The sequence below is a fragment of the Nomascus leucogenys genome, chromosome 14 (assembly GCF_006542625.1).
Source record: "Nomascus leucogenys isolate Asia chromosome 14, Asia_NLE_v1, whole genome shotgun sequence".
Lineage (NCBI taxonomy): Eukaryota > Metazoa > Chordata > Mammalia > Primates > Hylobatidae > Nomascus > Nomascus leucogenys.
In genome coordinates, this window is record NC_044394.1 from 7795999 (window position 1) to 7823791 (window position 27793).

A 27793-nucleotide genomic window follows, 5' to 3' on the forward strand; every position below is an offset into this window, starting at 1 on the left:
CGTAGAGTCCAGCATAGATTTTGTGAAAATAGACTTTATTATAATAAAATGTCTTTTAAACAAATTCCCCCACCATTCCACACCCCTGGAGACCAAGGTCGGGGTGGGGGCTCAGTCAAACTATCTCCCACCACAGCAAAGGAAACATGCAAAGAGACACTCACCCTCAGAGGGTGGGGGATGGAGTGGATCGGGTAACGGTGGAGAACCCCTACCCCACTCTGAACAGGGAATGTATGAAAATAGCTGCATAAATCTGTCCTTTTCTCCAGCCCCTGGACTCCAACAGGGCTTAGAAGAAAACTATGCAAAAGAACTTGAATCCAATGAGCAAAATAAGGCAAACCCAACTCCGCTTTTGGTCCCGCTGGCCCCAGGGTCTTTGGGTGCGGGACCATACAGGGGCCAGCAGGCCCCGTCAGGGAAGGATGGAGCACGACGGGGGCAGGGTGGGGCCCACTTTGGCTTGGCCTTTCTCCTTCCCGGGCCTGTGCAGTGGAAGCGAGGTGGAGGAAGCTGAACTGAGGCACTGAGTATGTACATATATACAGGCTCCGCCCACCTGCCCGCTGGGGAGATGGGGCTCCAAGAAAATCCAGTGCAAACTTTCCTTCAGAGGAGGGAAGACATGATCAGGACAGCCAGAGCCATCAGGGGGCACAGGCTCCTTTCTCCCCCCAGGGTCCGTCCTGGGACTGGGAAGGGTTGCAGAAGGGACTAGCGCAGCACTGTGGGACACTAGTAGACGAGGTGGGTGGACCAGGACGTGAGAGTCCTGGGTCCAGTCCTGGCTCAGTGACCTTGGTCAAGTTACATACTCACTGTGGGCTCAGTTTCCCCTCCTGTAGGAGGAAGGTGCTTCTCTAGAGAGTTCATCCTTAAGGAGCCATTTAGCTCTGACCTTCACCAAGGCTCTTTGATTCCCTCTGAATGCCACAGTGTTAACACAGAAGAACAGGGGCTCTGGGCCCAGTCTGAGCCTTCCCTGCTCAGCAGAGACAGTGATCTGGGGGCCTCTCAGGGCCTCTTCTGCCTGCAGGATGGGCCACAGCTTCACTCCTTCTTCCCAGAGCCCAGCCTCCTGAGGAGCTGCTTCCCCTTGGAGAAGAAACCCCACATCTTCTCGCTTCTGCCCTGGGGCTCCCCGCGTTCAATCCTGGGGGCGCTGCCAGGGCTGGGGGCACAAGGCCCACCTGGGGGCCCCGGGGGCCCTTGTGTGGTGCAGCCCCAGTCCTGAAATGTGAGACAGAAGGAGCAAGGTCAGGGCCTGATTCCCTCCTGACCCCCTGACCCCTTTTTTCCACAGCCTAAGGGGCCTGCAGCCTCCCATGTCACAGAACCATGGGTGAGAACCAGGTCCTCACCTCCCACCACTGTCAGACACACACAGCACAGGCGGTGAATGGGAGAGTGATGCCGAGGGAACACTGAGCTGGGAGGCCCAGGGGATGCAGTCTCGGTTCCGGATTGCTCACCCGTGACCCTGGGCAGGCCCCTTCCCTTCTCCTTCCAGGGTGCAGGGCTGACAGGGCCCAAGAGTTCTTGGAACCTGCCCCTCAGGATGGGTGCCCGCAACTTCTCACATGTCACCTCCCTCCCAAAACATGGAGCGCAAGGACAAGGACTGCTTAGAAGCAGCGGTCACTGCCAAGGAAGGCAGCTTCTACAGCCCCTCATAGACAGAAAGAGCGTCTCCCCAAACCCAGCAGATGTGGCCCCCCAGGCCTTCATGGTGTGCAGCCAGTACCCACTCCATGGGGAAGAAGATTGGGACTCTCCCTTAAGGGCCCCTAAGAGGACTGTGGGGAGGCCAAGGACCCAGAGGGACTCACAGCTGGGGGCACCACTCAGCCCCCACCACAGGCTCTGGAGGCTCTAGCGTCTTCTCCCTCACTGAATCTCCTCCGAACTCCACTCCCTTTGCCTCAAGCCCACCCAGACGGCGCTCCTTAATGATCTAAGGCCAGGGAGCTGGGAGAACAGAGAAGCCACCAGAAAGCCCCCCACACCTATGTTCCCACCTTCACCTCTGGTACCTGGCACAGCTCTGTCAGCTCTTGCCGGCCTGCATGATTTCCCTTCCTCAAACTCCCACTTGCTGCCCAGAGCCTGGCAGGCTCCCAGCCAGAACCAACTATAGAGCCCAGGCCAAAGGCAAGGAAAGTGGGTGCACAACCGAAGCCCCACCCCCGCCCCAGGCCTGCAGTGATTTGGCAGGACTGCCCGCAGAGGCCAAAGCATCTACCCCCAAACCAGCCAGAGCCAACAGCCGGCTGGCGAGCCCCAGGCCCTTCCCACTCCCTCTTAGGGCTCCTTCCACAACATCCAGGAGGGAGAGGTTGTTAGGGAAACAAAAGGAGGATGTTTCTGAGCCCCAGAGAATAATGGTTTGGGGTTATTTATGGATTTGAACTACTCAAACTTCCCTTTTATTTTTTTATTTTTGAGACAGTCTTGCTCTGTCACCCAGGCTGGAGTGCAGTGGCGTGATCACCGCTCACTGCAGCCTCGACCTCCTGGGCTCAAGTGACTCCCACCTCAACCTCCCAAGTAGCTAGTATTAAAGGCATGAGCCATCACACCTGGCCAAACCTCCCCTTTTATCCCCCAAGTAGAGAAAACTGAGAGTTGGAGGTAAATCATGCATCTGATCACCCTAACAGGTCACAATGCAGAGGACAAGGGTGGGAAGCCTATTATTACTGGTGGCATTAGAGTGTCACCCTGGCTCCAGTAATAATTACGATATTATAATACCATAGCCACACAGTATCATAATACCACTGATGAGTCCCAATGTGGATGCCACGTCATGTTCTATAAACCACATGTGTTATAGAATAGGAGGCATCAGCTAATGTGGGACATCACACACTAAGATGACATGTAATCCTATGACAGCTGGCACTGCCTTGGATAAAGGCAAGGCAAGGGGAGCAGGGAGGGGGAAGGATGACTCTTTATGCAAATCTGGCTCATGGCAAGCTCTCCTTCGCCATTCCCTGGACGACAGTGGGAAAGCTGGGTCAGCTCCAGTATTTGAGACAAAGGAGCACTGTCTGATTATGGTCAAGTGGGGGTGGACGGTCACACAGGGGGGCAGTCCCCCACTTACATGTTGCTCTCTCTACATATATCTATCTCCATCTAGCACTGGACTCTTCTCCTCCTCGTTCTCTGAGGACAGGGAACAAAGAGAGGAGATGGGTTACCGACAGACCCGCGTCTTCTCCGCCCAGCTGCCAGGTGGCCCTGCACAGGGATGGGCCCTACTCTCCAAGGCCTTTGCGTTTACACATGGAAGCCCTGAGTTTTCTGGCTGGGGCTTGGCCTCTTCACCCTCTCTCCCTGCCCTCTGAGGGTGGAGGCTTAGTTGTATTCCACTCACCCCAAGGAGAGACAAGCTCTAGGAGTGAGAACCCAGGAAGCTGGGCCTGGCTGGGCAACTGGCTTCCAAAGGCACCTGGGAGGTAGGGAGACCCTCCCCCAGGGTGGGAGTGTCCTGAAACAGGGACTTTGATTGGCTACAGGTGTGAGGCGGAGGGTCCTTTTCCACAGGGCCCCCTCACCTGTGTCAGCCCCCAGGTGTTGGCAGCCGGTGAGATGGCCTGAGGGTCAGGGTCACAGCTATCATCCCTCTGCAGAGAGGGGCACATACTGGGGGGCAGCTGCCTGGTGGGGCTCCCCTCTGGTGGTCACTTAGCGGCTCTGTGCTGGACACAGTGCAACCCTGCCGCAACACTGCCCTGGCCCTACCACCCCACCAGTAGGGCAGACTGCCCTGCCAAGCTGGGTGCCCAGCTCCTCACTGACCTGACTCTCAGCCTGGGGTGTCCTGGGTTCCCTGTCCAGGCCGCCTGCCTCAGGCCCAGGGCCCTCCAGGAAGTTGGATGGAACCAGGCCCCTTTGTCCATTTAATTCCCCCTGGAGAGGAGAGGCCGGTGAGACTGAGATCAGGAAAGAGGCTCTAGCCCTGCCCCTCGACCCTGATGCCCCTGGGGAACAGCTGGGGCCAAAACCACTGTCCAGGGAGGTGACCCGTTCCATTCCTCCAGACTTCCTGAGGGTTCCTTGCCTATCCCCCTGCGCGAAGTCTGGGGGGCTGGGATATGGTACACCCTCCCCAACAATGTTCTCACATAGTAGAAACCGTCATCGTCCATGCCCCCAAACACAGTAATGACGTCCCCTGCCCGGAAGGGCAGCTCTGCCTGTGGAAAACAAGAGGAGGGCATCAGGCCCAGGAAGGCTCTGCCACCGCCCCCTTTGCTGGGCTCTATCTGAGGGTCCTCACCTCCACGTCCATATTGGGGGAACTCTCCTGGGGGTTGTAGTCAAATGCAGCCACCATGGAGCGGGGAGCTTTCAGGTCAGCCGAGGGGACCAGCTTAGGGGGGCCTGCAGGGGGAGGAGGAGAAGACTCTGGACTCTCTGGAGAGCCCTACACCCCATCCTGTCTTCTGCCCCGGACCCCTGCTGACCCCCTGTCACCACCTCCCCACTGGTTGTAGCCAATGGGGCGAGGCCAGAGGGGCCACCCACCCTATTTCCTTCCCCAGCCTCCCGGGCCCAGGGATGTTCCTTCACCTGGACAGGGCTGGGCAGGGCCTTCCGACTCAGCTGTGGAAAGAATGTGCCTGTGAGCCCCCTCCCACCCCGCCCACCCAGGCTGCAGGTGCTGCAGCGCAGGCCAGACACTCGCCCACACACAAGTAGGCTGCTGAGGGCGCATCTCCCCAACCCATTTGTGTGGCAGTGAACTAACACCCAGAAAGGGTAAATGGCACGCTCTGGGATTCATGGATTTTATAGTCAGGTGCCTGTGGGAACAGAGAGTTCCACAAACCATCCCTCATCCCCACCGGAACAAAGCCCCCCATGGGGGGAGGCAGCGGATGTGGGTGGTCTGCCGATTCCCTTTACCTGCTCAAAACCCCAGAGGTGCCTCCCCAGACAGCCAAGCAGCGCCACCCACCAGCACACACATCCTCCCAGCACCTGAGAGAAAACAGACAGCCAAGCAGCGCCACCCACCAGCACACACACCCTCCCAGCACCTGAGAGAGAATTCGGTCTTACCCACCTTTCTTGGAGCGGCGGGGCTTGGGAGGAGGCCCAGTTGTGCGGGCTGTGGAGTACACAAAGGGACCATTCCCTGATCCAGGAAAGCAGAGAGAAAGCGAGGCAGGGGAAGTGGGAGAGACAGGACTGGGACTCTGGAGTTTCCTCTCAGGGCCGTGCTGGGTTACTGAGCTTGTTTCGTAAGGGCATTCATCTCCCATCCCTGACAAGAGCCCCACCCAACCTCCAGGACCCAAAATTCCTGGCTGCATGGCTGCATTCTCCTCTGCAACAGACGCCCACTCCACGCGGCCAGCCCACGTACAGTCTGACCACTGCGTCACAGGGTTCAAGGCAGGCTCCAAGGCTCTGCTAGAGTCTGGGGAAGGGGGAGCACCCCAGACACAACAATTGCTCAGGGTCAGGTGGAGTTGGAAGGGGGCTGGTGGGAGGTGGGTGAGGGACAGCAGCAGGTCATACCTGAGCCCTCAAGGAGAATATCTGGGGACAAATAACCCCGCTGGAGCAGCTGCTGTCTCCCAGCAGGGCTGTCCACAGCCGCCTCAGCCACCATGTTGCAGGGAATGTAGCCTGTCCGGCCCCCACCTTCGCCCTGGTAGAAGCCATCGGCATCCTTGTCCCCAAACACCTGGAGGCAAAACCAGTGGTCTCAGCCAGTTCTGCTTGCTCCCTGTGCCCCTAGGCCCCGAACCCCAGCAACACCCCACTTGGAAATGCAGAAGAATGTTCTCCCTTTTGTATGCCATGGAATGGGAAAAGGGGGAACACAGCAAAGAACAGGATCACAGGGATAGGAGAAGACAGCCCTTTCTGTATTATGCCCATTCACTGTCTACATGGCCATGCCCTTCGCCCACCCCAGACTGGATCTCCTTAATCTCAGAGCAATAGCAAAATGCCTTTAATCAATACTTGGAGGAATAATAAAAATAGTAATGTCAGCAGCAGATAGTTAGATTGTGCTGCCTATGTGTCAGGTGGTTTAAGCACTTTATGTACATTGGATCATTTAATCCACAAACCACCCTGTGAGGTAGACACTAATATTATCCCATTTTACCAATAAGAAAACTGAGGCCCGGGGGCCTAGGTAATCTACTCAAGGTTACACAGCTAGAAGCAGCAGAGTCAGGTCCAAACCCACGTCATCTGCTCTGGAAGCCATGTGCTCCACCATGATTCTGTGCTACCTCCAGTGGAGGAAAGGAGGGAGGAGGGAAGACCTAGTTGGTGTTTGGAGCTCTGAGACCTGATGGCGAATCAGTCACCTTCAGGATCTGACCCTCTCGGAAGGGAAGCTCTTCTTCTCCAGCATCAGGATTGGGCGACATTGACACGGGGTCATAGTCAAACAGAGCCACAAAGATCCTGACGGGTAGGTGTTGGTAAGCCAGTGTTTCTGAGGGGCTCCTCGCAGGGACTGTGGAGACAGTGGAGAGGGGCGGTGTTGCAGCGAGCTCTGGCCAAGGGGCTCTAGCTCAAGCCCCATCAGGTGCTCACCTAGCTCTGCAGTGCTTGGCCTGGGGACTCGGACACCTCTCTTCTGGGAGCCCCTCCGCCCAGAGCTGTCCTGCCCTCTGGCCTCTCCGGTCTCTGTTGCCTGCAAAAAGAGGGCAACAGACGGCAAAAGTAACACACCATCCCTCTGGTGGGCTCGTGCTCCCCCAGCTCTGCCCCATCAGCGTAAGCAGCACAGCAGCGCAGGAGCACAGCGTTCCTCTCCTGGAGCCTCGGCCCAGCCTGCTGGAGACCTCAGACACCCCCACAGTGGAAGGGAGGGCAGGAGGGGAGGCCCCAGCCCCAGCCCCCGAGTAGATGAGTGGAGTAGAGGGAACTGGAGTTGGCTGAGGAGCCTGCGAGAGGAGGGCCTCCCGTCAGCATCAGGGCAGGTAACCCTGGACATGGCATCACAGTCAGCGTCCTGAAGCCATAACTAGCTATGCAGAGGAAAGGGCGACCCTGCCCAAAGGCTGCAACAGGTGACTAGTGATAGAATATTGTGCATCCCAGTTCTGATCAGCAGAAGCAGCAAAGCAGTGGAATGTGGGTGGGAGGAGGCAGGTGAGGGAGCCCGGAGGCCTGGCCCCACCTCTGCTGATGGAGGCGGGCAGCGTGGAATGGGAGCTGCTGGTGGGCAGCAAGCAGGGCCACCAAGTGGCAGCAGGCAGAGGCTGCCCAGGGCGGGGAGTGAGCACGGACCCGGGAGAGTGGCTCCTTGGCTCTGCCCGTCGCACTGCGGCCTCTCCGCTCTGGCTCCCCTTTTTCCCAGGCTGGGAGGCGTGGGTAGGGTTTGGGGCCTGAATTGGCCTTCGGAGGCCCCCTGGGCCTTCCTACAGTTGCTGTGCCCCAGGCCTCCCCATCTCCAGGGTAGCAGGAGCTGGTGATGCTGATGCCCCCGCTGCCTGCCTCCTGCTCGTCCTCCGAATCATATTCAATGCTGATTTCCAAGCACTTGGGGGAAAGGCAGCTGGCCAGGCCAGGCTCCAGCGCCCGGCCACGGGAGCACCTCCGGGAAGGGCCCAGCCGCCCTCTCCCACTAGCCTCTAGTCCAGTCCTGGGGCCCTCAATTACGGGGAGGCCACCCCTCTCCCGCGTGGGGCCCGGTCGTCCAGAGGCCTGGGGCCCATTGTTGCTGAGAAGTCGGCTGCAGTGTTCACGGGGATCTGGAGGCCGCCTGCGGCTTGGGGGCTTCTCAGGGGAGCCCCCTCCTCTCCTCCGGCTGCTTCCACCAACTAATCCAGGCATGTCTTCCAGGCAGTCTCCAGCCCTGGAGGACTCAGGAGACAAGGGCCACTGGCCAGGTCTTCGGGGCTGACCACTGTCACAGCCCAGCCCCAGCAATGCAGGTTCAGGTGGGCCAGGGTCTCGGGAAGAACAGCCTGCCCCTGGCTTCTCCTCCTCCTCGTCCTCCTCTTCCTCCTCCTCCTCTTCTGGGATACTAAAGAGCTTCTTGCTGCAGAACTGCTGGAGGGGCAGCTCCAGGATCTGCTCCAAGATCTCCTCATCGCTGTCAGTCTCACAAAACGGGTCGGGCTGGGACTGGTGGAGGTGGGGAGGTGGGAGTAGAACACAGCAGGGAAGAGAGATGCGTGGGGAAGAGGAGACAGAGCTGTGATCTTTGCCCTCAAACGACGGCAGGGGTTACGGACAACCCCACAGCCCTCCCACAGCTTCCTCCGAGAGGAAAGAACCAGAGGGACAGTGGCTGGCCCAAAGTCGCACACATATCCAGTGAGAGCCAAAGGAAGAATTAGGGAACACACTCTAGGAACCGTCACCAGCCCCTGTGGGACAGGAGCATTGAGGAGCAGGCCTCCCCATCTCCTCCCCAGAAGCTACCAGCACAAGGATCTTAGGTGGCACCAGCCTCCCCTGGCCAGGGCGCTGTATCTGGTGGGCTGGAGGGAGAGAAGGTACAGAAATGAGCTCCTCCTCTTCCCCTTTCTTTCCAGGAGGGCAGAGGCCAATCCTGGGCCACTTCCTATCTTCTGCTTAGGACAGGGCCCAGGCCACAGACCTGGAATGTTGCTGGCACTCAGTGGCGGTCAGAGCAGCTGCTGACACACAGTGGGGAGGCCCCAGAGTCTGAGGCCTGGGGCCCAGCAGCCTATCCCTACCCCGTTACCTTGGCCCCATTCTCCCTGATGCTGTTGCCAGCAACCTGCTTCTGGAAGGAGCAAGTCCTGGAACTCAGCTCCTCCTCCTCCTCCTCCTCCTCTTCCTCTTCCTCTTCCTCCTGGATATCTGACAGGTCTGAGTTGCGGCCGTGGTCCACGAGGGAGTTCACCAGATGAACCCCGAGCTCTGCTGTGTCCTCCTTCTGCAAGAAGCGAGGCAAGGCAGGAGAGATAAGGACAGTGAGGGGGAACAGGGGGTTCCAGGCAGGGTCAGCCCCAGCCACAATAACAAGGGTCCTTTGGCAGAGGGAGAAAGAGCCATGTCCTAAATGGGGGAGGTACACCATGGGTCAGGGGCAGGGTGGGAGAAGGGAGATGGGAGCCACATGGGACAGAGAAATTCTAGAAGAAAAACAGACACATAGCACAGCCAAAGGTGTGAGAGCAGGACCAGGGCAGAGGACAGGCAGAGAGGGCAACTGGATTTGGGCTGGCAGAAGGTAGGGAGACAGGCCCCAATTCTCTGAAGTGACACAGTGTGTCCCCAAACCCCTACCTCAGCCCTGGGCCTCAGCCCAGACCCTGGGTCTCCTCCTTGGCACGTCTCGGTATTCGGCGCCTGCTGGGCCGGTGCTCCCTGGGTGGAGCTGGAGGCCGGGCAGGCCTCTCCTGCAGTCCACTCGGCCTCCTGCTTGGCCAGTGAGGGAGCTGCGGGGCCAGGGTCCTTCTCACCCAGGGTGGATGTGCTGGCTGTCCTCTCCTCTGAGGTGCCCAGCACTGCTGCCCCAGCCTCCTCCTGGAACAGAGAGCACTGAGGAAGGACCCAAGCCCAGGTCCCTCTGCCAGCCTGCACCTGCTCCCCTCTCCCCGGACAGGGTACCTGGGAGCAAGGTGCTGGAGGGTCCTCGTGGGACCCTTTTGGCATCTCTCTGGAAGGGCTTGCAGGGGGTGCTCCTGGAGGCTCTTGAGTTCCCAGGGGAGCAGGGTGCTGGAGAGGAGAGCTGGGGTCTCCAGGCCCTGGGGAGGCTGAAGCAAGGGGCGCTCTGGCCTCTGGGCTTGGTTGCGGTGAGGGGCAGGAGACTCGGGCTGGCAGGCTGGCCGGAGCCAGGGCGGGAGTGATAGGAGCCGGGATGGAGTCCGCCGACTCCCCGTGGGGCGACATGGTGCGCACGACCACCTCACGACACACCTGCAGCAGCTGCAGCTGGGACAACTCCACCAGTACACTGCCTGCCGTGGGCGAGGCCACCTCCATGATCTGCAGGGTGGAGGGGGCACAGGATAGGAAACAGAGGCTGAGACAGCCAAGCGTGAGGATGCACTGACAGCAGTGGCAGCTAGCATTATGCCAGGTACTGTGCTAAGCCCTCTGCATGGCCTATCTCATTTCATCCTCCTGGCCATATGGCTTCAGTGATGGAACAGTTCTAAAATCCGTCATGTGCTGCCAGAGCCCATGCTCTTAACCCATCTGCCTCATGGTGCCCAACTGCCAGGGCCTGGGCATCTCTGTGCCGGGCCAGAGAGCCTAGGCCTCTGAGCATAGCAAGAAGGGACCCACCCCCACTCCTAGGGTACAGTGGGCAGGGCCATACCTTCTGCCCATCAGCGTAGATGGCATAGCCTGTGACCCGGACACCATTGGATGTGCCAGCAGCATCGATGGTGACTGGGAGCCAACTGATGATCAAGATCCCAGGGGAGGGCCCAGGCTCGATCTGCACATCCAGAGGGGCATCAGGTGGGCCTGGGGGCAGGGAGGCACAAGACCCAATGATGCAGGACGCTCCCCATCAGAGATACCTGCCCAATTTGCTATTTCCCTGATAACGCAAATAAGATCAGGGTCCCCTTCTTCCGTCACCCACGGCCTGGCCTCCTGGGTGTTCTGGACAACAGGGCCCAAGCCCACATACCTGCTGGGAGTGTGGTGAACTGCAGGGTGGCAGCCCGCTGCTCCAGCCTCTCCCAGCCTGGTTCCCAGGGCCCTTGGGGTGGGAGCTGAGCCTCCACTTGGGCCTGATAGGGTGTGCCAGGCCGTAAGTGGCAGAAGGTGGCCCAGTAGGTACTGGGGCTGGCAGGTGGGCACTCTTCCCCATTGAGGTAGATGGCATGGGCCAAGTTGCTATTGCCGGGCACCCAGGTGATCTCAGCAGATGTGGCTGTCAATCGATGGACCCGCAGCTGGCTGGGCACCACTCTGGCCCGGGCACCCACCGCCAAGCAACAGCGCAGTGGGTCAGAGCTGCCCCGGCTGGTCAGGGCCTGGACAGAAATGTGAAGGGGCCCAGCCCGCAGGTCCAGGTTCTCCAGCACAGCCTTGGGTGGCGCCCCAGGCCCCAGGGCCTGTCGCAGCTCCCCATTCACACAGATATGGAAGCCGTGTAGCTCCACTCGCTCAGGAGGTGGCTCCCAGGCCAGCACCACGCTATGGGCCAGCTGCTTGAGGACCACCAGACGGCGGGGGTAAGGCACGGCAGAAGGCTCGCCCAGGCCCTCCGGTGATGGGGTCAGACTGAGCTCGTCGCCTGCATCCTCCTCCTCAGGTCTGGGCTGGCTCCGTCCCCCGCTGCTTTGGTCCCCGCTACTGCTGCCACCCCCACCTACACTCAGGAAACTGAGTTCAGGACCTGAGCTGTGGGACAAATCGGCCAGCTCTGGAGGGAGGGAGGTCAGGAGGTCATCATCCGATACACGCTCTACAAAATTGGAAGGCACCAGGCCCCTTCGGCCATCCATGAGCTCTCCTGGCAAGAGGAGGACCAGGAAAGGGCAGGGCAGGGGAAGACAGAGAGGAGATAAAGAAAAAACGGTATAATAAATGCCTTTTAGCAACTGCTAGTGGATGATCTTCAGCATTTGATTCAAATCAACATTTAACTGTCAATTCTTTTAAAAGACAAGAGCAGTAAAGATCTGGATTAGAGATAGGTCTGCTAATAGTATTTTGGTTCTATAGGACAGTGCTTCTTCAATTTTAACTTGCGTATGAATCACCTAGAGATTTGTTAAAATGCAGATTCTAACTTGGTTGGGTCTGGATGGGGCTGAGATTCTGTAACTCTAATAAGCCACCAGGTGACAATTGGGCTGCGAGGATGGAGGATAATATCATGTTCTAAGTAAGCATGTTGAGTATTTCAAGGTAAAATATCATAATGCTTTTAAAATCATGTTTAATCTACACATAGATAAAGCAAATATGCCAAAGTTTTAACAACTGTTGAATCTAGGCGCTGGGTATATAAGTATTCAAATGTATTCTGTACATTTGAAAACTTTTGTGTTAAAAATTGCAACAATAATTTCATAATTTCATATTAAAGTTTTAAAAAATAAGCAGGTCAGGATGAGAAAACTGGCCAGGCATCGTGGCTTATGCCTGTAATCCCAGCACTTCAGGAGGATGAGGCAGGCAGATCGCTTGAGCCCAGGAGTTTGTGACCAATCTGGGCAACATGACAAAACCCCATCTCTACAAAAAATGCAAAAATTAGCTGGGAGTGGTGGCACGCCTGTAGTTGCAGCTACTCAGGAGCCTGAGGTGGAAGGATTGCTTGAGCCCAGGAGGCAGAAGCTACAAGCCGTAATCGCACCACTGCACTCCAGCCTGGGCGACAGAGCAAGATGCTGTATAAAAAAAAAAAAAAAAAAAATTCTGCTGATTGGGTTTTACCTGGGCCTGAGGAATAGGGGCGGGGGTGCCCCTCAACTTCCCTTTGTGAACAGCAGACATCCACAGAGGGAGAGAGAGACAGCCAACTCAGCAGAGTAAAGGAGGAATCTTTAGAGACAAACGAAGTAAGTGCTAGCGAAATAGTCACTTGTAAGTTCTAGAAGGATCAGGAGCTCCAGCAGGCCTGTGTCTAGGAGCATGACTGACAGCAGTCAATCCAGGCAGCCACCAATGGTTATGTTTTGTTACCTGCGTCAGTTCTCCTGAAGACTTGACAAGAGAGTATTTTAAAACATTTGCTGTTGTTGTTTGATTGAGGGATGTCAAGGAAGCTGGGCACCCAGCATGTAATGTCACGGTCAATTTAAAGAAGAAAAAAAGTTCTCAGGAAACAGACAGCTGGTAGCTGGTGTGCTTTATTGAGAGGAAGGGGGAGCACGAGCCAGGGCTTAGGGGAGAGGGGTGAGTGTAGGCAGGTCTGAGCTGCAGTGGGGCCTGGCGTTTCCCCTAACAGTCATCTGTGCCCCTCACCTCTACCCTATCTCTGTCTGCCTATGCTAGGAAAAAAAGAAGTAAGGAACTTGAAGAAACAAGAGGGACTATCAATAAATTCGCTGATAAAATAAGCACTGTAGAGGGTTGAATGGTGGCCGCCCAAAAACACGTCCATGTTCTAATCCCCGGAACTCGTGAACATGACCTTATTTGGAAAAAGCGTCTTTGCAGATGTAATTAAGTTAAGGATCTTGAGATGAGATCATCCTAGATTATCCGGGTGGGTCCTAAATCTAATGACAAGTGTTTTTATAAGAGACATGCAGAGGAGAAACACTAAGAGGAGGAGGCAATGGTGACCACAGATAGAGACTGGAGTGAGGTGGCCATAAGCCAAGGAACAACTGGAGCCACCGTAAGCTGAAAGAGACAAGGAACAGAACCTCCCCTAGAGCCCCCAAGGAGATGCAGTTCCGCCAATACCTTGATTTCAGACTTCTGGCCTCCAGAAGAGGCCAGTGAGAGAATAAATGTCTATTGTTTCAAGCCACTCCATGCTAATTGTTCCTGCAGCCCTAGGAAAGGATCATAAGCACCAGCACTGTGGAGTGGGAGACAAAGGCAGGAGTCTTCACACTAAGAGGATCTCCAGCCTGCAGGGCTGAAGCTGGAGCCTGGGCTGGAGTCAGGCACATGCTCCAGAAGCCCATGCAGCTGAGAACAGCCTAGGTGGCCCAGACGTAGAGGGAGCCGTCCTTTAGCTAAGGTTGGACAGGGAATACGGCATCTGCCCCCGGTGGTCTATGTGCCTTTACGTCTATCCCGATTTATCCCAGATCGCGGAGTTCAAATTCTAGTCATTTGTGGCCGGGCGTGGTGGCTCACGCTTGTAATCCCCGCACTTTGTGAGGCCGAGGCGGGCGGATCACGAGGTCAGGAGATCGACACCACGGTGAAACCCCGTCTCTACTAAAAATACAAAAAAATTAGCCAGGCGTGGTGGCGGGCGCCTGTAGTCCCAGCTACTTGGAGAGGCTGAGGCAGGAGAATGGCGTGAACCCGGGAGGCGGAGCTTGCAGTGAGCCGAGATTGCGCCACTGCACTCCAGCCTGGGCGACAGAGCGAGACTCCGTCTCAAAAAAAAAAAAAAAAAAATTCTAGTCATTTGTGGTTAGTTAATACTTATGCCTTTGCTGCCCCCCTCCAAAAAAAAAGTGTTTGGGTTTTGGTTTTTGATTTGGGTGGTCTTTTTTTTTCTTCATTTATAAAGTATTATTTTCCTGAAAGGTTTTTATTAATTCTGATCTTTGTAATCTACCCGTGTAGGGAGTTTAACTGTTTAGGCCATAAAGCCAGGTACCATGGGTCCCAGCAGCTCCTCAAGTAACAGGCAGAGGACCCAGGGAAAAGAAGCTGAGCAGGCTCCCAAGCTTCCAGGGTTACGGATTCAGAGGTAAGCCCGTTCCTGAATCTCTACACACAGTTGCAGCTCTCGCCCTGCCCTGTCCATGCCCCATCCAATTCTCAACACAGTGCCATCCTCTCTGCTGCTGATGGACTCAGCCTGGTAGTACCCAGGCCAGAGCCACCCTGAGAGAGTCTCCCAAGGCCATGTCTTCCGCAGGCCCATGGTGCCAACTCTCAATGAGGCATCTGCCTTTAGTTGCCTGATCAGCCCTCTGACTCCCCACAGGAGCTGCAGAACCTCCCTGAAGCAGACACCCTGCCTGGGCCCTGACAGCTGCTAACCGCTTGCGAACACCTTCCCCTGGGATCTTCACCCTGATTCCTCCTTCGCATACCTGACTGGAGTCCAGCATCAAATGCTGCATACCTGACCTCGGGTGTCACTAGTGTGAAACACTGCCATGCCCTGACTATCCACACAAAAATGAATCTAGCCAAAATCTCCTGTGACACTCTCTCCACCATCTGGACTATGCTGTCCTGTCCTGCTTGAAGCCAGACTCCCTTCTTTCTCTTTCCCCAATGGCCACTAGGTCTCTGTATGCCTTTTAGCTGAGACCAAAAAGTTAAGGTGGGCTGAGCATGCTGGGCAGAGGGGATGGATGGATGGATGGATGGATGGATGGATGGATATCCGTCTTTGGGAACATGGGCTCAAAGGCAGGGGAATGGACAGAACGACCCCCCACTACCTTCCTACCTTCAAAAAAGCCATCCTCATCCATGTTGCCATAGACGTAGATGTACTCGCCAGCTGTCAGCGGAAGCTCTGCTTCTGGATTCTCATTGGGACCCTCAAAGGGGTTGTAGCTGTTAGGCGAGGCACAGATGAGGAGGAGGAGAGTGACCTACACTCCACTTCCATGTCCTATCTTCTCTCTCCCACTGCACTGAGCCTTTACAGAGACTTGGCTGTGGTTGGCCACCACCAGCAAAGCCGAGCCCTCACTGCGCCCACCTTGGCCCAACTAGGTTATTAGAATAGGTCCGTTGTGTCCTGTACTGCCCCCACCACTTCCAGAGGTCTCTAGCTCCACCCGGCCCCCTCCTACACCCCAAATGCTGGGGCTGGGCTCAGGGGCAGTGAGGGTGAGGGACCCACCTATAACGTGCAAGGAAGACCTGGATCCTGGCTCCTCCCCGGCTGCCCTCTGGCGCGGCTGGGAGCAGGGAGACACTGTCTGCCTCCAGCTCCTCTACCTCACTGGCTGTGTCCACCTGGGGGCAAACAGAAAGGGCTGGTTTCTCTTCAGGGCCTGGGGCCAAACGCCAAGCAGGCAGGTTTCCAGGCTGAGCCAGAGGACCTATTGCTTTAAGAAGGGAAAGTGAACACATACATGCTGCAGAGGACCAGTGGCAAGGACCCCCTGATGCTCTCTAAATCAGTACCTGAGACAGCAGGTCCTGGCAGAGCCCAGCTGCCCTGGGCAGTGGGGATAACCCAGACCCCTCCCTGAGCCTCTACTGCACCCACCAGGAAATAAAGCCACTTCCCTCCTCTCAGAGGGGCACAGGCCATGCTGGTGTGGGGAGTGGGTGTCAACAGAAGTTTGGTTTGGTTCCTTAAGATAAAAAAACTCAGCAAAGTTGCCAGGTGCAGTGGCTTGCGCCTATAATTCCAGCACTTTGAGAGGCTGAGGAGGGCGGATTGCTTGAGCCAGGAGTTTGAGACCAGCATGAGAAGCATAACAAAACCCCATCTCTACTAAAAATACAAAAATTAGCTGCGCGTGGTGGTGGATGCCTGTGGTCCCAGCTACTTGGGAGGTGGAGGTGGGAGGATCGCTTGAGCCCAGGAGGCAGAGGTTGCAGTGAGCCGAGATTGCACCACCGCACTGCAGCCTGGGAGATAGAGCGAGACCCTGTCTAAAAAAAAAAACAGAACAAAGAAAAAAGAAACACCTCAGCAAAGCACCCCAACTGTAAATCGTTGGAAGCAAGGAGGCAAAAGTAGCTTGAGAGGTCCCGGCTTCTAGCCGAGTGACAGTGTGTCTGCTGCTCAGCTCTGGAACTCAGAACTTCCTGTCTACTTGCCCGGTCCACAGCCCAGGGCACCACAACCTCAGGGCACCCTGATTCTCTGACCCTCGTTGAGGTTGCTGGGGTAGCCTGAGGAACACTCTGTCTTCTCTTCTCTGCCAATGCCTGGGAGAAGGGGACCAAGTGGGCAACCTCTCCACAGCCACATCCAAAGCTGGCACCACCCTTCTATCCCACGAGGGGGCAATAGAGGCCCAGGGCTTCGTTCTACCACTTTCTAAATGTTTGGCTCTCAGAGCTGCTCCTGACCTGCCCCCTCCACCTTCTGGGGTTTGTGGGTAGAAAGAAGGATGAGTTGACGACCAGAGCTATGAGTGATGCCCAGGAACTTAGTAATAATAACAGCTGCCCCCTGTTGAGCACACATCCTGTGTGCCCCACACTGAGACCGGCATGTTCCTTATTCATTTAACTCTCACGACAACCTTAGAAGGCAGGTTTTATTAGCTCCAAGATTCAGACAAGGAAACAGAAGCCGAGAAAGGCTCAGTGACTTGCCTAAGGCAAAGCTGGGATTTGAATCCTGGAACGTGTGCTTTCTCATACAACCACCTGCTTTCACTACAGATGCTCTTAGGAACAGTCTCATTATGCAGATCCTCGTGCCCAAGTGTCTCCTGCAGCCAGCCCAGCACTCCAGAGCCTCCGTGGGCCTCCCAGGGGTGGGCTGGGGTGGCCCCAGGTGGGGCTTGCAGGCAGGCAGTGGAGGGCAGGAACCGCTCCACCGGAGCCCCTCGCCCACAGGAGGAATCCACAGGCCTCCCACCTCCCATGTTGCCACCCAACTCCTGGGGACCCCAGAAGAGGTCAGGGCCACCTGCCCTGCACCCTTCCCCAAGCCAAAGCCAGAACTTCAGGCCCCACCCCAGCACTTACCTCAGGTGTAGGGCATGACTTGGGGCTGTTGTGGACGGACTCGGAGTGGGAGGAGTTGGAGAGAGACTCTGCCTTCTTGGCTGTCCTTCGAGGGACCCCAGTGAGGGTGGCAGGGGCAGGCTCGGAAGACTTTGGGGTGCAGCGCCCAGGGGAGCCCGGCGGGAGGTCAAGGTCTAAAGAGAAGATGGCACGTGGGCTTGGGGTCTGTGGCCTGAGGAGGGACCGGGAGATAGGGTGGTGCTTCTTGGATATGGGGACCAGGCCCTCCATAGCCGGGCTTCCTTACAAAAAGGGAAATATTTAGAGAGAAACTTACTAAATAGAGGTATAGCTGGTTTACCAATACTATTTCACATGATCGTCAAAACAGCTCGATGAGATGCATTTAATTATTCCTGTCTTACAGCTTACGAAACTAGGGCCCAGAGAGGTTAAGCAGCATTCTCAAATCACAGTGACTGTCAAGTGAGTGGAGCTGGGACCACCAGATCCGACTGACCCCCAAGCCCCCACTCTGCACAAGGCCACACTGCCTGCTACTGACTCCTAGTGCCCAACCCCTAGCTCTGACCATTCAGGTCCTTTTGGAAGGAGAGGAGCAGTGGCCCATGATGCCTGGGCCAGACTCTGGGACAGTCACTCCCCTGGGCTTTATTTTTCCCCAACAGAACCTGGTTCTAGCCAGGCACAGCTCTAACCTGCTGTGTGACTCTGGATGAGTTGCTGGCCTTCTCTGATCTTGAACTCCCTGCTCTATACAAAAGCCCAGGCCTGGGGATTCCAGGCCAATGCCACTGGGGTCCACCTTACCTTTGGGGCCAGACCCCCGGCAAGGCTGGGGAGTGGAGCAGCAGCAGGGGGGTGGTGGGCAGTCTCTAAGGCTCCCGCAGTCCAGGGCAGATGTGAGCAGATCCAAGGGGCCCGGGTGCAGGCGGAAAGCCTGGAGTTCCTGTGCCAGGAGGCTGAACTGCTCGGTTTGGCTGCGGCACTGTTCCTCGAGCTCTCGAACCCGGGCCTGGGCCAAGACCCACCATGAGCCACCAGGCCCCTCAAAGCTACGCAGTGCCAGCCTGTGCCATCTCTACACAGCCCTACACTGGGTTTCAGGTCACATCCATCCACCCAGCCCCAGGCCTAGGCACCAGCCTTGCCTTGGCCACCCCACTGTCCTTAATGCATCAGAGCTGAGGGTGAAGTCTTGGCCTGTGTCCTGGGACATCTTCACCCCAGCCCACTCCAGAGCCAAGGCCGGGGCCTGCCACACACTCACCAACCCTCAGGCCCTAGGCGATGGCACTTCTGCCTCTGGCTGCTTTCTAGGCCAACAGGGATCATTCCCACCCCATCATCACCACCATCACCGCAGGAGTTTTCTCAGCTCCACCGCTCATCACCCTCCCACAATCAGCAACTCAGACCCCTTCCCTGAGAGAGGTGGGCAGGAAATTCCACAGGGGAGCCAGGGATGTCTTCGTGATGGGAATGGCCAATGCCCGGGAAGTTTTCTCAGGTCTGAGGAGAGTCCCAATAGCAGGGGCTCTCTCCGGCCACTATGGCGAGGCTCTTAAGTTAGACTGGTGATGAACTTCCTCATGATCAGGGTGGCTAGAGAGGGGAGGCCCAGTGTCTGACAGACACAGCGGCAGGCCTGGGACAAGGGGACAGCCGCACATGTCCTGTAGGAACCCCACCCCCTATGGATTCTCATGCCTGCTCCCAGTGACACCCCCTCTTCTGGATGAGAGAGTGGGACTGCCTGGGCCCTGAGGGAGGAGATGCAACTCAGCCAGCCTAGAGAGGTGTGGGGAAGTGGAGAACGAGGCGCTACCTGCATGGAATCCAAGGTAGACTGTTGCAGGAAAGGAAGCAGAGAATAGGTTAGAACCCTGAGAGCTGTGGGTTGCTAACCCAGAGAGGGAGGCGGAGAAGGGGACCTAAGTGGATGTCATCCAGTCAGCTCCCTGGACTGACTAGCAGTTCCTAAACAAAAGGATATCTCAGGGTGAAGGCAGCCTCTGGGGGTGGCAGCAATGGGAGACTGCTGCCACCAGATTTAGGCGTCCCCTGCCCAGCCGTGCCCACCCTGAGAAATAGGCCAGTAGTGGAGCGGACTCCCCCAGGTCCTGGAGCATTTAAGGGCCCCTCCTGCAACCCCTCTCCCCACCGCCATAGTCCATTTCAGCTCTAACTGGAGGTCCCCTGCCTTCCTCCCAAGATGGTGGAACTGGGGGGCCACTTCCAGGCGCCCTACCTCCAGCAGCTGCACGGCTCCTTCATGTTCCCTCTTGGCTTCCGCCTGGGCCTACAGGTGGGAGGAACCAAAATACTGGAGGGAAGGAGAAGGAATGGGGTGGAGTAGAGAGGGGTGCGAGGGAGGAAGGGTAGAAAGGACAGAGGCAGGGGAGGAAGAAGCCGGGAGAAAGAAAAGGGTAGGGAGAGAGGGAAGAGGGATAGGCAAGGGGGAGGCTGAAGGGTTTCTCCCTCCTGAACACCATCCTGAACCATACCTTAGACCAGAAGGCAAAGGGGTCCAGGAGAGGCGTGGCTGAGTCAGCTCCCCTCTTTCCTGAGCATCCGTCCTCCGGGTTTCCCCCCTACCTCTCTGGATGCTCCTTCTCAGCCTCTTTTGCCTGTTCCCTGCCCCCCATTTTGAATGTTAGGGTTCCCCCGGACCCAGTGCTGGGCCCAGTTTATATTGTCTACTCTCTTCCTAGGGCTCCCATCTACTCATACAACTAAGCACACTGGTGGCTCCAAATATCTCCAAGACCAACTTACCCATAACCCCAGGCTCACGTATCCAAGTGCATGTGGACGGCTCCCCTTGAATGTTTCACACGCAGCTCAGAGATGGCCCAAGTGGAACTCAGCACTCGGGATGTCCTACCTCTCAGATCTGCTGCCCCTTCATCCTTCACCTCACGGAGTGTGTGTGAAGAGCCCCACCCTCCACCAAGGTTTATACAGCAAATGGCTGTCAGAGAAGGGATTCAACTGGAATCTCACAGGGATCCTTGTCAATTCTTTTTTTTTTTTTTTTTGAGATGGAGTCTCGCTCTGTCGCCCAGGCTGGAGTGCAGTGGTGCGATCTCAGCTCACTGCAAGCTCTGCCTCCCGGGTTCAAACGATTCTCCTGCCTCAGCCTCCTGAGTAGCTGGGACTACAGGCGCCCGCCATCATGTCAGGTTAATTTTTGTATTTTTGGTAGAGACGGGGATTCACCATATTGGCCAGGCTGGCCTCGAACTCCTGACCTCAAGAGATCCACCCACCTTGGCCTCCCAAAGTGCTGGGATGACAGGCATGAGCCACCATGCCCGGCCAGAACTTTGTCAGTTCTATCTCTAAAACATAACTCAAACCAGGGCACTTGTCTCCCGTTCCACTGCATGCATCTCTGTCCAGACAGCCACCATCTCCCTCCCAGGCCACCGCCCAGGTCCTGCTCCACGCCTGCTCCCACAGTCCACCCTCCACAGTACCACCCATGTGATCCTGTAAAAGTATGACTCAGATCATGTCACTCCCCCACTTAGGATCTTTCAGGAGCTTCTAACTACTCACAGAGCAAAATACCCAAACTCTTCCCATGGCCGTTAAGGCCCGACAGGATCGGGTTCTTGTCTGCTCCCACCACGCTGCCCATCCCTTGCTGTATTCTAGCCGCATTGGTCTCAGGCTTCGCCAGCTCTTCCCTGCCACAGAGCACGTGCATGTCTACGCCTCCTGGCAGGCAAGGTCAATTGTCACCTCCTCAGGGAGGCCTTCCCTGATGACCTCTAAAAGGCTCCTCACCCCATTCCAGTCACTTTGTCACATCACCCTGTTCTTCTCCACCACTGTGCTCATCAGTGTCTGAAATCAGCTCACTCATGGATCTGCTAATTTGCTGACTGCTCAGGGACCTGGTCTTTGTTCCCCACAGTCTCCCCGATGCCTAGCACAGTGCCGGGCACACAGTAAATGCTTGTGGAATGAGTGAGTGGCAAAGCTGGTGTCCAGCAGCCTGCCAGCTTCCCTCACTGCCGCCCCACCTGCTGCAGCCTCTGGACCTCCTCCTGCTTCTCCCGTAGGCTGAGCCGAGCCTGTTCATGCTCCACCTCCAGCTGCTGCCGCCGCTGGGCCACCTCCCGCATGTGCTGAAACACAAGATCCGAGTCAAGGCCAGATCCCCCACTTGGCCATTTCTAGAGAAGATCTAAGATGAGGAAGCCTCAAACACCATTTGCTCCAGATTCCTCTATTACAAAGGAAACAGCCTGGAGCAGCTCCTGGCCCAGGCCTCAGAGCTAGTGCCCCTCGCTAAGCATATTCTGCTGTCCCACTTGCTCCCCATGCCAGGGCCCAGCACCCTCTCCCACCTGCACCATCCCCTCACCTTCAGCACTTGCTCCAGGCTCTCCAGCTTGCTCTGCAGGCCCTGGCTCTTGCGAAGGGCTGAGTCCCTCTCCTGTGTCACCCCCAGGAGCTGGCCCCTCAGCTCCGCATTCTCCCACTCCACCTGGCGAGGGGGCAGTGGCAGGGAGTTGGGTGGGTGAGCCTTGACCCACCAGCGCCCTCACAGCGGGAACAGTCCCCTACCCCTGCTCAGGGGTGGAGGAGAAAGCCCTTTGGCTGGGGATCGGGGCCCTGGTGGGAGCACAGGTCTCCACAGCACCTGGGCGGAAGTGGTACCTGCTCCTTCTCTGTAGCTCTCCCACTGAGCCGGGAGTTCTCCTCCACCAGGCGGGCATTCTCATTCTGCGCTTCTCTCAGCTGCAGTTCCTGAGCAGGCAGAGGAGCTCTCGGGAGGCAGCCCAGCACCCACATTCCCCCTCTCCCCACACAGAGGACCCTGCCCTCCTCCCAGGCAAGGCCTTCCTCCCCTGCTGGAACCTGCACCAGCCAGGAAAGGAAAGGAGCAGGAGGGAAAATGTGTTCTTGAGGGCAGCGGGGGTGGGAGCAGAGCTGAGAGGGAGGCCACCACCTGGCTGGCCGGGGCGAAGGAAGGAGCTGGCCTCTGGGCTGCCCTCAAGAGCTCACCAGCTCCTCACATCGCCTCTGCTTTTTCCGGGCTTCCTGCTCCAGGCTCTCGCATTTCTTCCGCTTCTTGCTGAGCTCCGATTCCTGTGAGGTCAGAACCAAGGGCTTCTCATGACGGAAGGTACCTCTGCCCACAGCAGGCTGCCTCCAGCCCTTGACCTAGGACTTACCAGCTGCTGCACCCTCTGCTTTTTCTCTGGCTCCCCTAGAATCACGGGTAGGTTGTCCGCATCCTCCTGGGGCGTGGCCTGGAAATGCCCAGGGGCAAGGGGCTGGCACCTGAGAACAGGGCCCCAGGGCAGCCTGCCCCAGCCCAGCCTGCCCAGAGCAGGTTCCCGCCCCATCATTCAGCCAGCAAGAGATCCCTGCCTGGCAAGGGCAAAGAGGGGCACTGCCTGCCCACCCCCTCCCATTGTCTCCAGCTGATGTATAAGTACAAAGGCTGCACCCCTGTGTCCTGGAGCCATAAGTGCTTTGAGATCCTGGGACCCACGTGTGCCCTGGGAGATGGGTCCTTTATCCAGGCCAAAGCTTTCCCTTTTTAGCTTCCAGCAGCAGCCCTGCTCTGCACTCAATAACTGTCCTGGGTGTCCTTCAGCGACTGGCAGAGAACTAGGAGGCTGCTTGGGCCCCCGGGGATGTGGTGTTCCCCAAGATAGGGGTTCTGTATGATCCAAATCTGGGCTTGGCCTAGAGCAACTCAAGTCCAGCCAGACCCTTCTTCTGGCTTCCCCCGAGCCCACCCTACCACACCTTCCGTTTATCCGTGCAAACTTTGGGGGAGGACAGGTCTTGATGGGAGGTGCATCTCCCTTCCAGGGCCAGCCAGGGAGACAAAAGCTGAGCAAGAAGCCTCCCCCCACCCGGAGGTTTTGGTCACTATCAGATCACTACCTGGTCTCTCCTCCCAGCCCTCTTCCCAGAAGGAGGAGGACCTACTTGCTGCCTACCTAGGATGACGGAGAGACCCCCTAAGTTCTGGGGGTCCGGAGCGGGTCCCTGGCCCTGGAGACAGGGGCTGCCTAAGCCCCCCGCTCAGTGAGGGTTGCCTGTACCTGGAGCCGGGACGGACGTACCGCCGCCCCCGGGTAGCCGGGGCCAGGCCTGGCCAGCCAGGCGGGCGCTGACGGGGGCGTCCCCGCTCTACGGCGGCGGCGGGAGGAGGCGGCGCGGGCTGGGCCCCGGGCGGCTGCCAGGGCAACCAGGGATTTGCGGCCGGGCCGTACCACAGGCAGCGCGGCAGGGGCGGCCGGCCAGGCCCAGCTGGGCGCAGGCCTATGGAGGGCGGAACCCTGGAGCCCCCAGGGGAGGGCACGGCGCAGGTACGAGCACCGGAGGCTTGGAGGTGGACCCTGCCCAGGACGGGAAAACTCCCCAGCCCCTGGGAGTGCGCACACCACCACTGAATCCTTGGGTTTCTGAGCACGGTGCAGGGGAGATCCCGGTGGTCGTTCCCCCCACCCATCTGCACGCACCCACACACCTGCCCTTGCGCCGGCGCTCACCTCGCCCGGGGCCCCGGGAGCCGGCGCCCCTGCTCTGGCCTGGAGAGCAGGGCCCGGGGGCCGGGACGGCGGGAGCGGGGGCGTCTCCCGCTGGTTGCGCAGCGCGATCTGCCTCTGCAGCCGCAGCACCTCCCGCTGGGACTCGCGCAGCAGCCGATCGAAGTCCCGCACGTGGAGCCACTGGGGACCCTCCTGAGGTTGGGGGACAGGGACAGGGAGGGGAGTCAGGCCTAACCCTTGCCCGCCCCCTGCCATCCCCTGCAGAGCCCTTCGCCTTGCTGGAGGGGCTCCGATGCGCGGGACTCCCTCGCGCATGCACACCCTCCCATGCCTACATGCCTGGTTACATGTGCATGCGTATGTGGCCACATGCTCCCGCGAGCCCCTATGCGGTCATTCTCAGTAACTTATTTCTCGGGTGCTCTCAATGTGCCCAGCACTGTGCTAAATACCTTGTGAACATCCCTTCACACAGGGGATGTGTGGATGCATACAGCCAAACCCACCGGCAAACAGCCTCAAGCCTGGAGCACAGAAATGCCCAGGTCTGGGACTCATGGCTCCACCCCCTTGTCCCCTCTCCCACCTGGGCCGTTGCCAGGGGAACCTACACCCAGCAACCTCCACCCTCCCGTTTCATCTGCATCTCATTAACATCTTGTCCGCATCCCACAACAGGCAGATGGCCCTGTGCAGGGCTGAGCTGGAACAGGTGACCAGGGCCTCCTCGCACCTTGCCCACCAGAGTGAGCCTGGCCTGCAGCTCCCTGCACTCCCGCTGCAAGGCAGCAATCTGCTTGTCCTTGGCCAGCAGTGCACTGGCTGTCTCACTGAGGTCCCGGGCTCGCTGGCGGGCTAGGGCCTTCCGACACAACTCCAAGCTGGCCCCCGGCCGGGGCAAGGGGGCACTCACCTAGCCAGAGGAGGGGTAAGGCCAATGGTCACCTGAGGGCTGGGGCACTTCTCCCACTCCTCATCTCCTCCCAAAGGAGGAGTTAGCATGAAAACCTAGGGGGGTTGCCACCTGCTTCCACCTTGACTGGGGTCTCAGAAAACCAGCAGCCCCACTCTACCCCATCCCAGCAGCTGGAAAGGATTAACTCTACATCTGAGTTTAGGATCAAAGGATGCTGCTAATTTGGGGCTGCCACTGTGATGGGTCTCATCCCTGCCCCCATTCCAGCTCTATACCCTGAGATGAGCTCAGCAGGAGGCTGCCGCCAGCACCAGCACGTGGTAATCCAGAATCCTGCTCCCTGCCTGCTCAGGAACCTCCCCATCCAGCTCTTCTCTGCCCCCTGCAGCTCCAGAAACCTTTGGCCTCCTTGCCTGGCCAACCTCTGCCCTTCCTGCACCTTAGCCCCTAGATTCTTGCTTTCCTAGGTGCTGAGTCTGTGACTCCCAAGCTTCAGACAGCCCTCAGGCCCAGCCCTGGCTCCCCTCTTCCTTGGTCACCCAGCCTCCGCCCAGCAGCCTCCTTTCCTCACCACCCTCAGGTTCGTTTCCTGCAGCTTTCGGGCCCTCTCCTCCAGGCGCTTGGCAATGACTGCCAGCTCGGCGTTCTTCCTCTTCAGCCTCCGCACCTTCTCTTCCGTCTCAGGGAAGCTGCTCTTCCTCTGACAAGGGGTCAGGCAGAATTGGGGCATGTAGGGAGCACCCCACAGACCCAGTCCTAACGGCCCAAGTCTGAGGCTAGAGCCCTAGGCTCACAGTGGGGTCCTTGGCAACTCTAGGCAGGGATTGACCCTCTCTGGGTCTCAGGATTTTGTCACCTCCATGGAGCCCCCACTTGGAGAGATGTTCATGGGGTGAGGAGGGCACTGAGGCAGAGGGCCTGGCTCCAGCCAGAACGCAGGACCCCAGTCTCCAAGCCTCACCAGCATCTGATTTTCCTCCTTAAGGATGGCACAGCGCTGCCGCAGCTCCCCCAGGGCCCTCAGCAGCTCCAGATTGGGCCTGTCCCCAAAGCTCATTTTCAGCTTGGCCTGGCATGGGAAAGGACCGAGGACAGCACCTCAGAAACCCACGTCACCCAGCCAGAGCCTTCCCTGTGGAAGCATCCCCCATCCATGGTCCAAGGAGACATGGAGATGAAACGGTTTCCCCCACGTCCCAGGCCTTCAGAGAGGAGCAGAGGAGGCCTAGGAGAAGGAACTGTCCAGTCATCCCTGTCCACATAGGCGCCCCCAAACCTGGCACCCTCCTGCTCCTCCCTGATCCTTCCCATTCCTACCCATCTTCTCCTCCAGGTATATGCCAGCTCGAGCTCCCACTCCCATCCCTCCAGACTCCCCTGCCCTCCCCCGAAGTCCTGTTCCCTCTTCTACAGGAGCCTGCTCACACCCACCCCAACCCTGGCTCAGCCCAGCACCAAGCCCCCTCCCCTCAATCTACTTCCCCTGCACTGATTCTCCGTGCACCTCCACACTCCTCCTGTACCCCCCGGCCCCCAAGGACAGACAGACTCATGGAAGAAGAGACACAGACAGACACACTGTCAGGGGGAGGCACAGAGAGGGATGGGGCAGCAGCAGGGCCAGATCTAGACAGACAGGCAGAAGAGGGTCAGAAGGACAGACAAATGACGAAAGAAATGGAGCCCCTCAGATTTCTGCTCGATGAAGAGAGGACAGATAGCCACAGAGATGGACCCACAGACAGGCCAAGAGAGGAGAGGTGGGCATTGGGGATGCATACCTCGCCTCACCTCCTGGCCAGGCTGGAGGACATAGTGAAAGATCTCCACCTTGCAGAACCCAGCCCTCCACAGATCTCTTACCTTCGGGAAAGCCTCCACTTCCTCATCCTCTGGCCTCTGGCAGGCGGGTCCAGAGCTCGATGCTTGCTGGCCCAGGCTGGGCAGACAAGCCTCTGCTCCTTCAGGGTCAGTTCCCACCACGGGCCGCGAGCTCCCGGCTCCTTTGGGCTTGGAACTCTCCTCAGACCTCAGTTCTTGAAGCTGCAGAGCTGCCGGAGGAGTATCAGCGACGCTTGGGGCTGCACTGCCAGGTTCACCCCCTCGACCTGGAGTCCAGCTCTGCCAGGTGGGCAGTGCCCATGGCTCCATGGCTCCGGGGTCCCCAGGCCGTGGGAGGGTTGTCAGTTGCTCCATGGTACTGCCAAGGGGCCCCAGAACCCAGGCCGGGGGACATCACCCAGCCAGGTGGGGGGACTGGCGAGGGTCATGCCAGGCCAGCCCCTCTCCCCTCTGAGCTCTTGCTTCACCAACGCTCCATCCAAGGTTGGCTGAGCTCTTCCCCACCCACAAAGGAGGCTGCAGAAGGCGCCAGGGCTGCTGGAGCTGGAGCCAGGGGTATGTGAGCTATGTTTGCTGGTGGCTGTGTGTGTGCGAGAGTATGTGGAGGAGCGAGGGTGTCCCCGTGGGGGTGGGGAGGATGTGCAGAGGCCACCGACAGCTGCGCCTGGGTGAGGGTGCGTGTGTGTGTCTCCAGGTCTGTCCGTGCAGGTCAATGCTGTCTCGTGTGTTGGAAAGATGGGTGCCCCCACTTCTGTGTGTTGAGGGGGGTGGTGCTGTGTGTCACTGTCTGCCCATTTCAGAGTTGCCAGTTGTTTCTGTGTGTGTGTGTGGGTGTCTGTATTGCAGGGCTGTGGCAGTATGTGATGCTGTCCCTGGTTGTATCTGACTGTGTCAGTGTCGTGCAGCTGTGTGCATCGGTGTCGTTGTGTGTCTGTCAGTGTCTGTGGGTCTGGCTGTCCGTCGCAACCCCTCAGCCCAGCCAGGGGCTTCAGGAGCTGCTGGGGGTGATCCCCAGTGGTCCTCTGTGGTCCTTTATCTCCGGCCCTGCTCTCCGCTGCTGCTCTCTCGCTTGCTGGGTGGCTGGGCTGGTCCTAAGGAGGCCTGGGTCGATGGGCTGCTTGCCTCATAGTCTCAGCCCCTGCTAGCCTCAGCTCTGGGGACTGCAGGGGTCCCTTACAGTCCAGGAGCCTCGAGATGGTGGGCTCCGAGGAGGGCTGAGCCTCAGAATTGGGTGGGGGGGGGGGTGAGCCTGGAA

General features: G+C 58.0%; 1 protein-coding gene across 12 annotated transcripts; it reads right to left on the reverse strand.

Annotated features, from left to right (window-relative positions):
- Positions 1 to 14: 14 nt before the first annotated feature.
- On the reverse strand, positions 15 to 27763 carry TSPOAP1 (TSPO associated protein 1). 12 transcript variants are annotated; one of them, XM_030828493.1, is made up of 32 exons: positions 26560 to 27763; positions 25658 to 25765; positions 25268 to 25396; positions 24514 to 24693; positions 23781 to 23972; positions 22446 to 22523; positions 22276 to 22359; positions 21928 to 22017; positions 21632 to 21754; positions 21288 to 21392; positions 19505 to 19555; positions 19082 to 19102; positions 18064 to 18268; positions 17254 to 17426; positions 15440 to 15555; positions 15038 to 15147; positions 10616 to 11446; positions 10295 to 10446; positions 9580 to 9957; positions 9256 to 9495; positions 8708 to 8902; positions 7282 to 8121; positions 6583 to 6682; positions 6351 to 6502; positions 5542 to 5710; positions 5084 to 5128; positions 4588 to 4620; positions 4295 to 4398; positions 4140 to 4211; positions 3814 to 3924; positions 3116 to 3177; positions 15 to 1233 (listed from the first exon to the last, which is right to left on the reverse strand). In XM_030828493.1, the coding sequence occupies exons 1-31, from the start codon at positions 26890 to 26892 to the stop codon at positions 3148 to 3150; spliced, it is 5550 nt and encodes a 1849-aa protein (XP_030684353.1). In that variant the 5' UTR covers positions 26893 to 27763; the 3' UTR covers positions 15 to 1233; positions 3116 to 3147. The 12 variants fall into 12 exon arrangements, with proteins under 12 accessions (XP_030684353.1, XP_030684352.1, XP_030684357.1 ...); XM_030828492.1 differs by having other exon boundaries at positions 5084 to 5155; XM_030828497.1 differs by lacking the exon at positions 24514 to 24693 and having other exon boundaries at positions 5084 to 5155.
- Positions 27764 to 27793: the final 30 nt, after the last annotated feature.